This window comes from Coregonus clupeaformis, chromosome 8 (genome assembly GCF_020615455.1).
Source record: "Coregonus clupeaformis isolate EN_2021a chromosome 8, ASM2061545v1, whole genome shotgun sequence".
NCBI classification, from domain to species: domain Eukaryota; kingdom Metazoa; phylum Chordata; class Actinopteri; order Salmoniformes; family Salmonidae; genus Coregonus; species Coregonus clupeaformis.
Window position 1 is genome coordinate 34,288,139 of NC_059199.1, and position 14,107 is coordinate 34,302,245.

At 42.0% G+C, this 14,107-nt stretch overlaps 1 protein-coding gene across 3 annotated transcripts in view; it reads left to right on the top strand.

Annotated features, from left to right (window-relative positions):
• LOC123491394 (A-kinase anchor protein 9-like) overlaps nt 1-14,107 on the top strand; it is a 131,624-nt gene that overhangs the window by 38,110 nt on the left and 79,407 nt on the right. For all 3 annotated transcript variants that reach the window (XM_045221973.1, XM_045221974.1, XM_045221975.1), the window contains exons 14-15: nt 8,704-8,815; nt 9,020-9,254. In XM_045221973.1, coding sequence (XP_045077908.1) covers nt 8,704-8,815; nt 9,020-9,254 — 347 coding nt within the window. The remainder of the gene's footprint in view (nt 1-8,703; nt 8,816-9,019; nt 9,255-14,107) is intronic.

The window sequence follows — 14,107 nt, forward strand, 5'->3', positions numbered from 1 at the left end:
GAGTGTGAGGAGACCCTGCGCAGTAGTAAGGAGGTCCAGAAGAAGGCAGAGGAGAAGTACAAGGTGTTGGAGAACAAGATGAAGAATGCGGAGGCAGAGAGAGAGAAGGAACTGAAAGCTGCTCAACAGAAGCTAAACTCTGCTAAAACCAAGGCTGATGCGTTCAGTAAGAAACTCAAGGAGAGACAACAGGAGGCTGAGTCCCTGGTCCTAGAGGTGGAGGAGTTGAAGAGAGAGCAGGCTGGCAAGCACCACGGCAATGCGGACGCCCTCTCCCGGCGTGATGCCTTCTTCGCTGCCTTTACCCCGACGAGGACGTCGGTCCCGAGGAGGGGGATGTGTGATGTCACGAGAGGCTGTGTCCTGGAGGGACGTTACATCCCCTGAGGTGGCTGCAAACCCAGACAGCTATGGCTCCATCTGCTGGTATGGTCGGGAACTCCACCCCTCTATGGCCAATCTTCCCACGCAGCTGAAACAAATGAGGAGCTGATGAGCTGAAGGTTTTGGGAAGGGAAGAGACACAGTCTCCAACCTGGGCTCTCTGGAGGACAAGAGTGCTGCACGTCCACTTCCATGAGGAATATAAGGATTTGGAGATACTTACCTTTGGGGAAATACTCACCTTTGGATATATGCACCTGTGGAAATACGTGAGAGACATTTGGAAGGACTTTTTGCTGGGTTGGCCACTAGCTGCAACGTGGACTACAGTAAGGCTGGGGAAAAGTTATCTGAGCGAGTGAGAATTATGATTTTGGATGTGGAAGAGACATCCCTGAACTGTTAACCCTTAAAGAGCCACAAGAGAACAGAATTTTGTTATATTTTCGTTAATTTCCCAAGACCTATAATAAAATCCTTGTTTTGTTTGAACCTTGTCTCCTTGCACTACTTGAGCAATCCCGCTGAAAGCTGTGTAGCCTCTCGTGACGTCACATATATATATATATATATATATATATATATATATATATATATATATATATATATATATATACATACATATATATATATATATACAGGTAAAAGTCAGTAAATTAGAATATTTTGAAAAACTTGATTTATTTCAGTAATTGCATTCAAAAGGTGTAACTTGTACATTATATTTATTCATTGCACACAGACTGATGCATTCAAATGTTTATTTCATTTAATTTTGATGATTTGAAGTGGCAACAAATGAAAATCCAAAATTCCGTGTGTCACAAAATTAGAATATTACTTAAGGCTAATACAAAAAAGGGATTTTTTAGAAATGTTGGCCAACTGAAAAGTATGAAAATGAAAAATATGAGCATGTACAATACTCAATACTTGGTTGGAGCTCCTTTTGCCTCAATTACTGCATTAATGCGGCGTGGCATGGAGTCGATGAGTTTCTGGCACTGCTCAGGTGTTATGAGAGCCCAGGTTGCTCTGATAGTGGCCTTCAACTCTTCTGCGTTGTTGGGTCTGGCATTCTGCATCTTCCTTTTCACAATACCCCACAGATTTTCTATGGGGCTAAGGTCAGGGGAGTTGGCTGGCCAATTTAGAACAGAAATACCATGGTCCGTAAACCAGGCACGGGGTAGATTTTGCGCTGTGTGCAGGCGCCAAGTCCTGTTGGAACCTGAAATCTCCATCTCCATAGAGCAGGTCAGCAGCAGGAAGCATGGAAGTGCTCTAAAACTTGCTGGTAGACGGCTGCGTTGACCCTGGATCTCAGGAAACAGAGTGGACCGACACCAGCAGATGACATGGCACCCCAAACCATCACTGATGGTGGAAACTTTACACTAGACTTCAGGCAACGTGGATCCTGTGCCTCTCCTGTCTTCCTCCAGACTCTGGGACCTCGATTTCCAAAGGAAATGCAAAATTTGCTTTCGTCAGAAAACATGACTTTAGACCACTCAGCAGCAGTCCAGCTCTTTTTTTCCTTAGCCCAGGTGAGACGCTTTTCGCGCTGTTTCTTGGTCAACAGTGGCTTGACACGAGGTATGCGGCAGTTGAAACCCATGTCTTTCAAGCGTCTCTTGGTGGTGGATCTTGAAGCCCTGACTCCAGCAGCTGTCCACTCCTTGTGAATCTCCCCCACATTTTTGAATGGTTTTTTTTCACAATCTTGACTAGGGCGCGGTGATCCCTATCGCTTGTACACTTTTTCTGACCACAGTTTTTCCTTCCCTTTGCCTCTCTATTAATGTGTTTGGACACAGAGCTCTGAGAACAGCCAGCCTCTTCTGCAATAACCTTTTGTGTCTTTCCCTCCTTGTGCAATGTGTCGATGGTCGCCTTTTTGGACAGCTGTCAAATCTGAAGTCTTCCCCATGTTTGTGTAGGCTTCAGAACTGGACTGAGAGACCATTTAAAGCCCTTTGCAGGTGTTTTGAGTTAATCAGCTGATTAGTTTGTGGCACCAGGTGTCTTCAAAATGTAACCCTTACACAATATTCTAATTTTGTGACACACGGAATTTTGGATTTTCATTTGTTGCCACTTCAAATCATCAAAATTAAATGAAATAAACATTTGAATGCATCAGTCTGTGTGCAATGAATAAATATAATGTACAAGTTACACCTTTTGAATGCAATTACTGAAATAAATCAAGTTTTTCAAAATATTCTAATTTACTGACTTTTACCTGTATATATACATATACAGTGAGGGAAAAAAGTATTTGATCCCCTGCTGATTTTGTACGTTTGCCCACTGACAAAGAAATTATCAGTCTATAATTTTAATGGTAGGTTTATTTGAACAGTGAGAGACAGAATAACAACAACAAAATCCAGAAAAACGCATGTCAAAAATGTTATAAGTAGATTTGCATTTTAATGAGGGAAATAAGTATTTGACCCCTCTGCAAAACATGACTTAGTACTTGGTGGCAAAAACCATTGCTGGCAATCACAGAAGTCAGACGTTTCTTGTAGTTTGCAACCAGGTTTGCACACATCTCAGGAGGGATTTTGTCCCATTCCTCTTTGCAGATCTTCTCCAAGTCATTAAGGTTTCGAGGCTGACGTTTGGCAACTCGAACCTTCAGCTCCCTCCACAGATTTTCTATGGGATTAAGGTCTGGAGACTGGCTAGGCCACTCCAGGACCTTAATGTGCTTTCTCTTGAGCCACTCCTTTGTTGCCTTGGCCGTGTGTTTAGGGTCATTGTCATGCTGGAATACCCATCCACAACCAATTTTCAATGCCCTGGCTGAGGGAAGGAGGTTCTCACCCAAGATTTGACGGTACATCAACCCTTTGATGCGGTGAAGTTGTCCTGTCCCCTTAGCAGAAAAACACCCTCAAAGCATAATGTTTCCACCTCCATGTTTGACGGTGGGGATGGTGTTCTTGGGGTCATAGGCAGCATTCCTCCTCCTCCAAACAAGTTGAGTTGATGCCAAAGAGCTCGATTTTGGTCTCATCTGACCGCAACACTTTCACCCAGTTCTCCTCTGAATCATTCAGATGTTCATTGGCAAACTTCAGACGGGCATGTATATGTGCTTTCTTGAGCAGGGGGACCTTGCAGGCGCTGCAGGATTTCAGTCCTTCATGGTATAGTGTGTTACCAATTGTTTTCTTGGTGACTATGGTCCCAGCTGCCTTGAGATCATTGACAAGATCCTCCCGTGTAGTTCTGGGCTGATTCCTCACCGTTCTCATGATCATTGCAACTCCACGAGGTGAGATCTTGCATGGAGCCCCAGGCCGAGGGAGATTGACAGTTATTTTGTATTTCTTCCATTTGCGAATAATCGCACCAACTGTTGTCACCTTCTCACCAAGCTGCTTGGCGATGGTCTTGTAGCCCATTCCAGCCTTGTGTATGTCTACAATCTTGTCCCTGACATCCTTGGAGAGCTCTTTGGTCTTGGCCATGGTGGAGAGTTTGGAATCTGATTGATTGCTTCTGTGGACAGGTGTCTTTTATACAGGTAACAAGCTGAGATTAGGAGCACTCCCTTTAAGAATGTGCTCCTAATCTCAGCTCGTTACCTGTATAAAAGACACCTGGGAGCCAGAAATCTTTCTCATTGAGAGGTGGTCAAATACTTATTTCCCTCATTAAAATGCAAATCAATTTAACATTTTTGACATGCGTTTTTCTGGATTTTTTTGTTGTTATTCTGTCTCTCACTGTTCAAATAAACCTACCATTACAATTATAGACTGATCATTTCTTTGTCCGTGGGTAAACGTACAAAATCAGCAGGGGATCAAATACTTTTTTCCCCCACTGTGTGTGTGTGTGTATATGTATATATATGTATGTATATATGTATATATGTATGTATGTGTGTGTGTATATATATATATATGTATGTATGTATGTATGTGTGTGTGTGTGTGTGTGTGTGTGTGTGTGTGTGTGTGTGTGTGTGTGTGTGTGTGTGTGTGTGTGTATATATATATATATATATATATATATATATATATATATATATATATATATATATATATAATCTTGATTAGTTAAGTATCCAACCCTCTGAGTCAAAACATGTTAGAAGCAACTTTGACAGTGATTACAGCTGTGAGTCTTTCTGGGTATGTCTCAAAGAGCTTTCCACACCAGGATTGTGCAACATTTACTCATTCATTTTTTTCTAAATTCTTCAAGCTCTGTCAAATGGGTTGTTGATCATTGCTAGTCAACGATTTTCAACTCTTGCCATAGCTTTTCAAGCAGATTTAAGTCAAAACTGTAACTAGGCCACCTCTGGGAAAATTCAATGTCTTCTTGGTAAGCAACTCCAGTGTTAATTTGGCCTTGTGTTTTAGGTTATTGTCCTGCTGAAAGGTGAATTAATCTCCGTGTCTGGTAGAAAGCAAACTGAATCAGGTTTCTCTCTAGGATTTGCCTGTGCTAAGCTCCATTCTGTTAATTTTTTATCCTGAAAAACTCACCAGTCCTTAACGATTAGAAGCATACCCATAACATGATGCACCCACCACTATGCTTGAAAATATGGCGAGTGGTACTCAGTAATGTGTTGTATTGGATTTGCCCCAAATATAACACTTTGTATTCAGAACAAAAAGTTAATTGCTTTACCACTTTTTTTGCAGTATTACTTTAGAGCCTTGTTGCAAACAGGATGCATGTTTTGGAATATTTTTATTCTGTACAGGCTTCCTTCTTTTCACTGACATTTAGGTTAGTGTTGTGGAGTAACTACACTGAACAAAAATATGAACGCAACTGTGACCGGGAGTCTCGTTGGGCGGCGCAGAATTTGCCCAGCGTGGTCCGGGTTAGGGGAGGGTTTGGCCGGGGGGGCTTTACTTGGCTCATCGCGCTCTAGCGTCTCTTTGTAGCGGGCCAGGCACCTGCAGGCTGACTTCCTCTGACACATTGGTGCGGCTGGCTTCCAGGTTAAGGTGGCAGGTGTTAAGGAGCGCGGTTTGGCGGGACATGTTTCGGAGGACGCATGACTCGACCTTCGCCTCTCCCGAGCCCGTTGGGGAGTTGCAGCGATGAGACAAGATCATAATTGGATCGCAATTGGATATCATGAAATTGGGGAGAAAAAGGGGGTAATTTAAAAAAATGAAAATAAAGATTTAGAAAAACATCCAAAATAAGAATAAAAAATATACAGTGGGGAGAACAAGTATTTGATACACTGCCGATTTTGCAGGTTTTCCTACTTACAAAGCATGTAGAGGTCTGTAATTTTTATCATAGGTACACTTCAACTGTGAGAGACGGAATCTAAAACAGAAATCCAGAAAATCACATTGTATGATTTTTAAGTAATTCATTTGCATTTTATTGCATGACATAAGTATTTGATCACCTACCAACCAGTAAGAATTCCGTCTCTCACAGACCTGTTAGTTTTTCTTTAAGAAGCCCTCCTGTTCTCCACTCATTACCTGTATTAACTGCACCTGTTTGAACTCGTTACCTGTATAAAGACTTCTGTCCACACACTCAATCAAACAGACTCCAACCTCTCCACAATGGCCAAGACCAGAGAGCTGTGTAAGGACATCAGGGATAAAATTATAGACCGGCACAAGGCTGGGATTGGCTACAGGACAATAGGCAAGCAGCTTGGTGAGAAGGCAACAACTGTTGGCGCAATTATTAGAAAATGGAAGAAGTTCAAGATGACGGTCAATCACCCTCGGTCTGGGGCTCCATGCAAGAGCTCACCTCGTGGGGCATCAATGATCATGAGGAAGGTGAGGGATCAGCCCAGAACTACACGGCAGGATCTGGCCAATGACCTGAAGAGAGCTGGGACCACAGTCTCAAAGAAAACCATTAGTAACACACTACGCCGTCATGGATTAAAATCCTGCAGCGCAAGCAAGGTCCCCCTGCTCAAGCCAGCGCATGTCCAGGCCCGTCTGAAGTTTGCCAATGACCATCTGGATGATCCAGAGGAAGAATGGGAGAAGGTCATGTGGTCTGATGAGATAAAAATAAAGCTTTTTGGTCTAAACTCCACTCGCCGTGTTTGGAGGAAGAAGAAGGATGAGTACAACCCCAAGAACACCATCCCAACCGTGAAGCATGGAGGTGGAAACATCACTACATTCCAAACAACAGGATGACTGCACTGTATTAAGGGGAGGATGGATGGGGCCATGTATCGCGAGATCTTAGCCAACAACCTCCTTCCCTCAGTAAGAGCATTGAAGATGGGTCGTGGCTGGGTCTTCCAGCATGACAACGACCCGAAACACACAGCCAGGGCAACTATGGAGTGGCTCCGTAAGAAGCATCTCAAGGTCCTGGAGTGGCCTAGCCAGTCTCCAGACCTGAAGCCAATAGAAAATCAATGGAGGGAGCTGAAAGTCCGTATTGCCCAGCGACAGCCTCGAAACCTGAAGGATCTGGAGAAGGTCTGTATGGAGGAGTGGGCCAAAATCCCTGCTGCAGTGTGTGCAAAGACCTACAGGAAACGTATGATCTCTGTAATTGCAAACAAAGGTTTCTGTACCAAATATTAAATTCTGCTTTTCTGATGTATCAAATACTTATGTCATGCAATAAAATGCAAATGAATTACTTAAAAATCATACAATGTGTTTTTCTGGATTTTCTTTCCATCTCTCACAGTTGAAGTGTACCTATGATAAAAATTACAGACCTCTACATGCTTTGTAAGTAGGAAAACCTGCAAAATCGGCAGTGTATCAAATACTTGTTCTCCCCACTGTATATTTTTTATTCTTATTTTGGATGTTTTTCTAAATCTTTATTTTCATTTTTTTAAATTACCCCCTTTTTCTCCCCAATTTCATGATATCCAATTGCGATCCAATTATGATCTTGTCTCATCGCTGCAACTCCCCAACGGACCCTGGTGAGGACGACGAGCACGCTGATGAGCTTCACTGAGACAGTTTCTGACAGTTTGTGCAGAAATTATTCGGTTGTGCAAACCCACAGTTTCATCAGCTGTCCGGGTGGCTGGTCTCAGACGATCCCACAGGTGAACAATCTGGGTGTGGATGTGCTAGGCTGGCATGGTTACACATGGTCTGCGGTTGTGAAGCCGGTTGGACGTACTGCCAAATTCTCTAAAACGATGTTAGAGGCGGCTTATGGTAGAGAAATTAACATTACATTCTCCGGCAACAGCTCTGGTGGACATTCCTGCAGGCAGCATTCAAATTGTACACTCCCTCAACACTTGAGACATCTGTGGCGTTGTGTGACAAAATTGCACATTTTAGAGTGGCCTTTTATTGTCCCGATCACAAGGTGCACCTGTGTTAAATGATCATGCTGTTTAATCAGATTCTTGATATGCAACACCTGTCAGGTGGATGCTCTGGATAAGAGCGTCTGCTAAATGACTAAAATGTAAATGTAAAATGTAATTATCTTGGCAAAGGAGAAATGCTCACTAACAGGGATGTTAACAATGTGAGAAATAAGCTTTTTGTGTGTATGGAATATTTCTGGGATATTTTCTTTCAGCTCATGAAACATGGGACCAATACTTTACATATTGCGTTTATATTTTTGTTTAGTGTACAATGTTGCTGATCCATCTTCAGTTTTCTCCTATCACAGCCATTCAACTCTGTAACTGTTTTAAAGTCACCGTTGGCCTCATGGTGAAATCCTTGAGCGGGTTCCTTCCTCTCCGGCAACTGAGTTAGGAAGGACGCCTGTATCTTTGTAGTGACTGGGTGTATTGATACACCATCCAAAGGGTTATTAATAACCATGCTCAATGGAATATTCAATGTCTGCTTTTTTATTTATTTGTACCTATCTACCAATAGTGACCTTCTGTGCGAGGCATTAGAAAACCTCCTTGGTCTTTGTGGTTGAATCTGTGTTTTAAATTCACTGCTCGGCTGAAGGACCTTACAGATAATTGTATGTGTGCGGTACAGAGATGAGGTAGTCATTCACAAATCATGTTAACCACTATTATTGCAACTATCCATGCAACTTATTATGTGATTATTTAAGCACATTTTTACTCCTGAACTTATTTAGGCTTGCCATAACATTTCAGCTTTTTCAGCATTTTTTATTAATTTGTAAATATTTCTAAAAACATAATTCGACTCTGACATTATGGGGTATTGTGAGTAGGCCAGTGACAATCTCAATTTCGATTATATTTTTTGGGGGGGAGTAAAGGGGTGTAAATACTTTCTGAAGGCACTCTAGCTAATTGACTTTAATGATAATGCCAACAAACTCAGCTGTCAAACTCATTGTTATTCTTAGATTGAGGTGATACAGCTGGCGTACGATGATCTGAAGCGGAGCAGTGAGGAGGAGATCGCCAGCCTGCGCAGGATTATCCACAGCTCTATTACTTCCACACACAACCTTGATGGTAAATCTTAAACTATATTGTATGTCTAAACCAAAATCACCCCAAAATGGTGCTGTGGTGCTGAGTTATGTGGTGCCCATATTCTACACCATCTGCATTTGGAATGTCTGCAGGCCTCAATCCCAAAATGAATGGGAAAGATGGGCACGATCTGCTTCCATCTACATAGCTATGCTAAAGCTAACACTATCTCTCTCTACCCAGATCTAAGGGAGCTGACCACAGCCTCTCCCTCCTCCCACACTGCTGAAGACATCCAGAAGCTGAGGGCCGACGTCCAGCAGCAGCGGGCCCAGCTGGAGGAATGCCACAGACTGGAGGTGGAACACCTCAGGGTCTACTACCAGCAGCAGGCCAAAGAGACCGAGGAGCGCTACGCTACCGAACTCATCGTGCTACAACAGGTCCTTGAGGTCACAGGCACTGAGGCCCAGTTCAGGTAATAGTGACGATGATGATGACTGATTTAGAAATGGCTGTACATACACTACTGTTCAAAAGTTAGAAATGTCCTTGTTTTCGAAAGAAAATCTTTTTTTTTGTACATTAAAATAACATCAAATTGATCAGAAATACAGTGTAGACATTGTTAATGTTGTAAATGGCTATTGTAGCTGGAAACGGCAGATATTTAATGGAATATGTACATAGACGTACAGAGGCCCATTATCAGCAACCATCAGTCCTGTGTTCCAATGGCACGTTGTGTTTGCTAATCCAAGTTTATCATTTTAAAAGGCTAATTGATAATTAGAAAACCCTTTTGCAATTATGTTAGCACAGCTGAAAACTGTTTTGCTGATTAAAGAAGCAATAAAACTGGCCTTCTTGAGACTAGTTGAGTATCTGGATCAGCAGCAATTGTGGGTTCGATTACAGGCACAAAATGGCCAGAAACAAATTACTTTCTTCTGAAACTCGTCAGTCTATTCTTGTTCTGAGAAATTGACGGCTATTCCATGCGAGAAATTGCCAAGAAACTGAAGTTTTCGTACAACGCTGTGTACTACTCCCTTCACAGAACAGCACAAACTGGCTCTAACCAGAATAGAAAGAGGAGTGGGAGGCCCCGGTGCACAAATCTGTTATGAGTTTCTAGGGTATCAAGTGATTTAAGAATGTAAGGATGTACTTAGACACTTTTGATGGGGATTTCATATAAGATATTTAATATGGTACCATGGTTCGTTATAACAGAAGAAGGACATAGTCCTGCCTCTGCCATCTTCCGAACTCCATAACAAAGAGCCACTCTCTCTATATATACACTCTGTTACACGTTTCTTCACGAACATCTGGTACCCATCAGTGGGCATTACCTTTGATGTTATTATCCTTTACCCCAAGTCAGTATATCCTGTCCATCAATTATTCTAAGATCAACATCAGTAATCTCCTTTGACATAAGGAATGCAGACTCTGTGGCACCAAGCCACTTATCTACCAACTCTCCCCTGGGTCACACAACACTATGAAATCATTACAACTGAGCAAGAGGACAAATACATTAGTGTCTAGTTTGAGAAACAGACGCCTCACAGGTCCTCAACTGGCAGCTTCATTAAATAGTACCCGCAAAACACCAGTCTCAACGTCAACAGTGAAGAGGTGACTCCGGGATGCTGACCTTCTAGGCAGAGTTGCAAAGAAAAAGCAATATCTCAGACTGGCCAATAAAAATAAAAGATTAAGATGGGCCGTTTCCAGCTACAATAGCCATTTACAACATTAACAATGTCTACACTGTATTTCTGATCAATTCAATGTTATTTTAATGGACAAAAAAATTGCTTTTCTTTCGAAAACAAGGACATTTCTAAGTGACCCAAACTTTTGAACGGTAGTGTAAATCACATGCAAGAACTTCTCACAGTGTTTATACTAGGCACTACTTCCTTCAAACTAACGTAATCAGTCATTTTCAATGGATGGAGGATGCATTTTCTATCTGAATTTTCTTTATCATTGCATCCTCCTGAAAAGCCCCTGGTATCTCGGTGGTATGTTAGACCCCTAGAGGTAATGGGGGATATTGCATGGGTCGCAGTGAGGAGGAAAACTAGCTTGAAGACTCACTCAGTTCTTCCGCTGCTCTGTCGTTCGCTACATACTTTAGGCTGAGGATGCCATCATTGAAGTCGTTTCTGGTGAGGAGATCGTCTCTAACCAATCGGAGTATCAAAGCCAATGACAAGTTTTCAGACTTCCGCTTTACCCACGTGTGTTCTGGCTCTGGTCCAACCTTTCGGTTTCTGGACCAATCAGATGGCGCGAATGTGTTCGCATTCGGTGAATGGTCGGGGAAGTACTCAGATCCGGACTCATTCCGGAGAAGAGACTAATGTCCGTGGGTGTGGCCGGAGAAAGAAGTCTGGGAAGCCAGGCAAGAGGAAAAACACCATCAACCCTTTCACATTGCCCATAAAGACAAATAATTTAACTCTAACTAAATCCAACTTCATGGAATTCAACTCAACATATGAATTGCTGAGTCCACGAACACCTCATGGGTAATACATATTTATTGAAGAAACACCACAGGTGCACAAGTGAGAGTGATGTTTCATCTCCCTCATGGGAGTGTCTGAAACATGAATGAGGAGGATCCTACTCGTGTGTGTATGTGTGTGTGCAAGTGCACGTGTGTGTGCAAGTGCACGTGGGTGTATAGAGAGAGTGCAGCAGCACTCATCAGATCACTGTGACCTGGATAGCACCCGGCAGTGAAATTCTACAGCTGCCATTCAGGCCCACTTTAATTGGCAAGGCATTAGCCGTCTCCTTATTCCTTTAGAAGTAGATTTCAGTTTTATTCTCACCCTGTCCAGGGTCCATTATTATTAGCATGGCTTTAATCTCCTGATATTAATTAGTTTCAATATATACTGTAAAGTAGTGATGTACAGTGCATTTGGAAAGTATTCAGACCCCTTGACTTTTTCCACATTTTGTTACGTTACAGCCTTATTCTAAAATTGATTTAAAAAAATAAAATATATATATATATATATATTTATATATATATATATATTTATATATACAGTTGAAGTCGGAAGTTTACATACACTGAGGTTGGAGTTATTAAAACTCATTTTTCAACCACTCCACAAATTTCTTGTTAACAAACTATAGTTTTGGCAAGTCGGTTAGGACATCTACTTTGTGCATGACACAAGTTATTTTTCCAACAATTGTTTACAGACAGATTATTTCACTTATAATTCACTGTATCACAATTCCAGTGGGTCAGAAGTTTACATACACTAAGTTGACTGTGCTTTTTAAACAACTTGGAAAATTACAGAAAATGATGTCATGACTTTAGATGCTTCTGATAGGCTAATTGACATCATTTGAGTCAATTGGAGGTGTACCTGTGGATGTATTTCAAGGCCTACCTTCAAACTCAGTACCTCTTTGCTTGACATCATGGGAAAATCAAAAGAAATCAGCCAAGACCTCAGAAAAAAAATTGTAGACCTCCACAAGTCTGGTTCATCCTTGGGAGCAATTTCCAAACGCCTGAAGGTACCACGTTCATCTGTACAAACAATAGTACGCAAGTATAAACACCATGGGACCATGCAGCCGTCATACCACTCAAGAAGGAGACGCGTTCTGTCTCCTAGAGATGAACGTACTTTGGTGTGAAAAGTGCAAATCAATCCCAGAACAACAGCAAAGGACCTTGTGAAGATGCTGTAGGAAACAGGTACAAAAGTATCTATATCCACAGTAAAACGAGTCCTATATCGACATAACCTGAAAGGCCGCTCAGCAAGGAAGAAGCCACTGCTCCAAAACCGCCATAAAAACGCCAGACTACGGTTTGCAACTGCACATGGGGACAAAGATCTTACTTTTTGGAGAAATGTCCTCTGGTCTGATGAAACAAAAATAGAACTGTTTGGCCATAATGACCATCGTTATGTTTAGAGGAAAAAGGGGAAGGCTTGCAAGCCAAAGAACACCATCCCAACCGTGAAGCACGGGGGTGGCAGCATCATGCTGTGGGGGTGCTTTGCTGCAGGAGGGACTGGTGCACTTCACAAAATAGATAGCATCATGAGGAAGGAAAATGATGTGTATATATTGAAGCAACATCTCAAGACATCAGTCAGGAAGTTAAAGCTTGGTCGCAAATGGGTCTTCCAAATGGACAATGACCCCAAGCATACTTCCAAAGTTGTGGCAAAATGGCTTAAGGACAATAAAGTCAAGGTATTGGAGTGGCCATCACAAAGCCCTGACCTCCAATCCTATAGAAAATGTGTGGGCGAGCAAGGAGGCCTACAAACCTGACTCAGTTACACCAGCTCTGTCAGGAGGAATGGGCCAAAATCCCCCCAACTTATTGTGCGAAGCTTGTGGAAGGCTACCCGAAACATTTGACCCAAGTTAAACAATTTAAAGGCAATGCTACCAAATACTAATTGAGTGTATGTAAACTTCTGACCCACTGGGAATGTGATGAAAGAACTAAAAGCTGAAATAAATCATTCTCTCTACAATTATTCTGACATTTCACATTCTTAAAATAAAGTGGTGATCCTAACTGACCTAAGACAGGGACTCTTTACTAGGATTAAATGTCAGGAATTGTGAAAAACTGAGTTTAAATGTATTTGGCTAAGGTGTATTTAAACGTCCAACTTCAACTGTATATATACATCTACACACAATAACCCATCATGAAAAAGCCAAAACAGGTTTTTAGAAATGTTTGCTAATTGATTAAAAATAAAAAACTGATATCACATGTAAGTATTCAGAGCCTTTACACAGTACTTTGTTGAAGCACCTTTGGCAGCGATTACAGACTCGTCTTCTTGGGTATGACACTACAAGCTTGGCACACCTGTATTTGGGGAGTTTCTCCCATTCTTTTCTGCAGATCCTCTCCAGCTCTGTCAGATTGGATGGGAATCGTCGCTACACAGCTATTTTCAGGTCCCTTCAGAGATGTTCGATCAGGCTCAAGTCTGGGCTCTGGCTGGGCCACTCAAGGACATTCAGAGACTTGTCCCGAAGCCACTCCTGCGTTGTTTTGGCTGTGTGCTTATGGTCGTTGTCCTGTTGGAAGGAGCAGGTTTTCATCAAGGATCTCTCTGTACTTTGCTCTGTTCATCTTTCCCTCGATCCTGACTAGTCTCCCAGTCTCTACCGTTGAATTATTTTTCTAAAAACCAGTTTTCGCTTTGTCATTATGGGGTATTGTGTGTAGATTGATGAGGATTATTATTTTTTAAATCCATTTTAGAATAAGGCTGTAACGTAACAATGTGGAAAAAG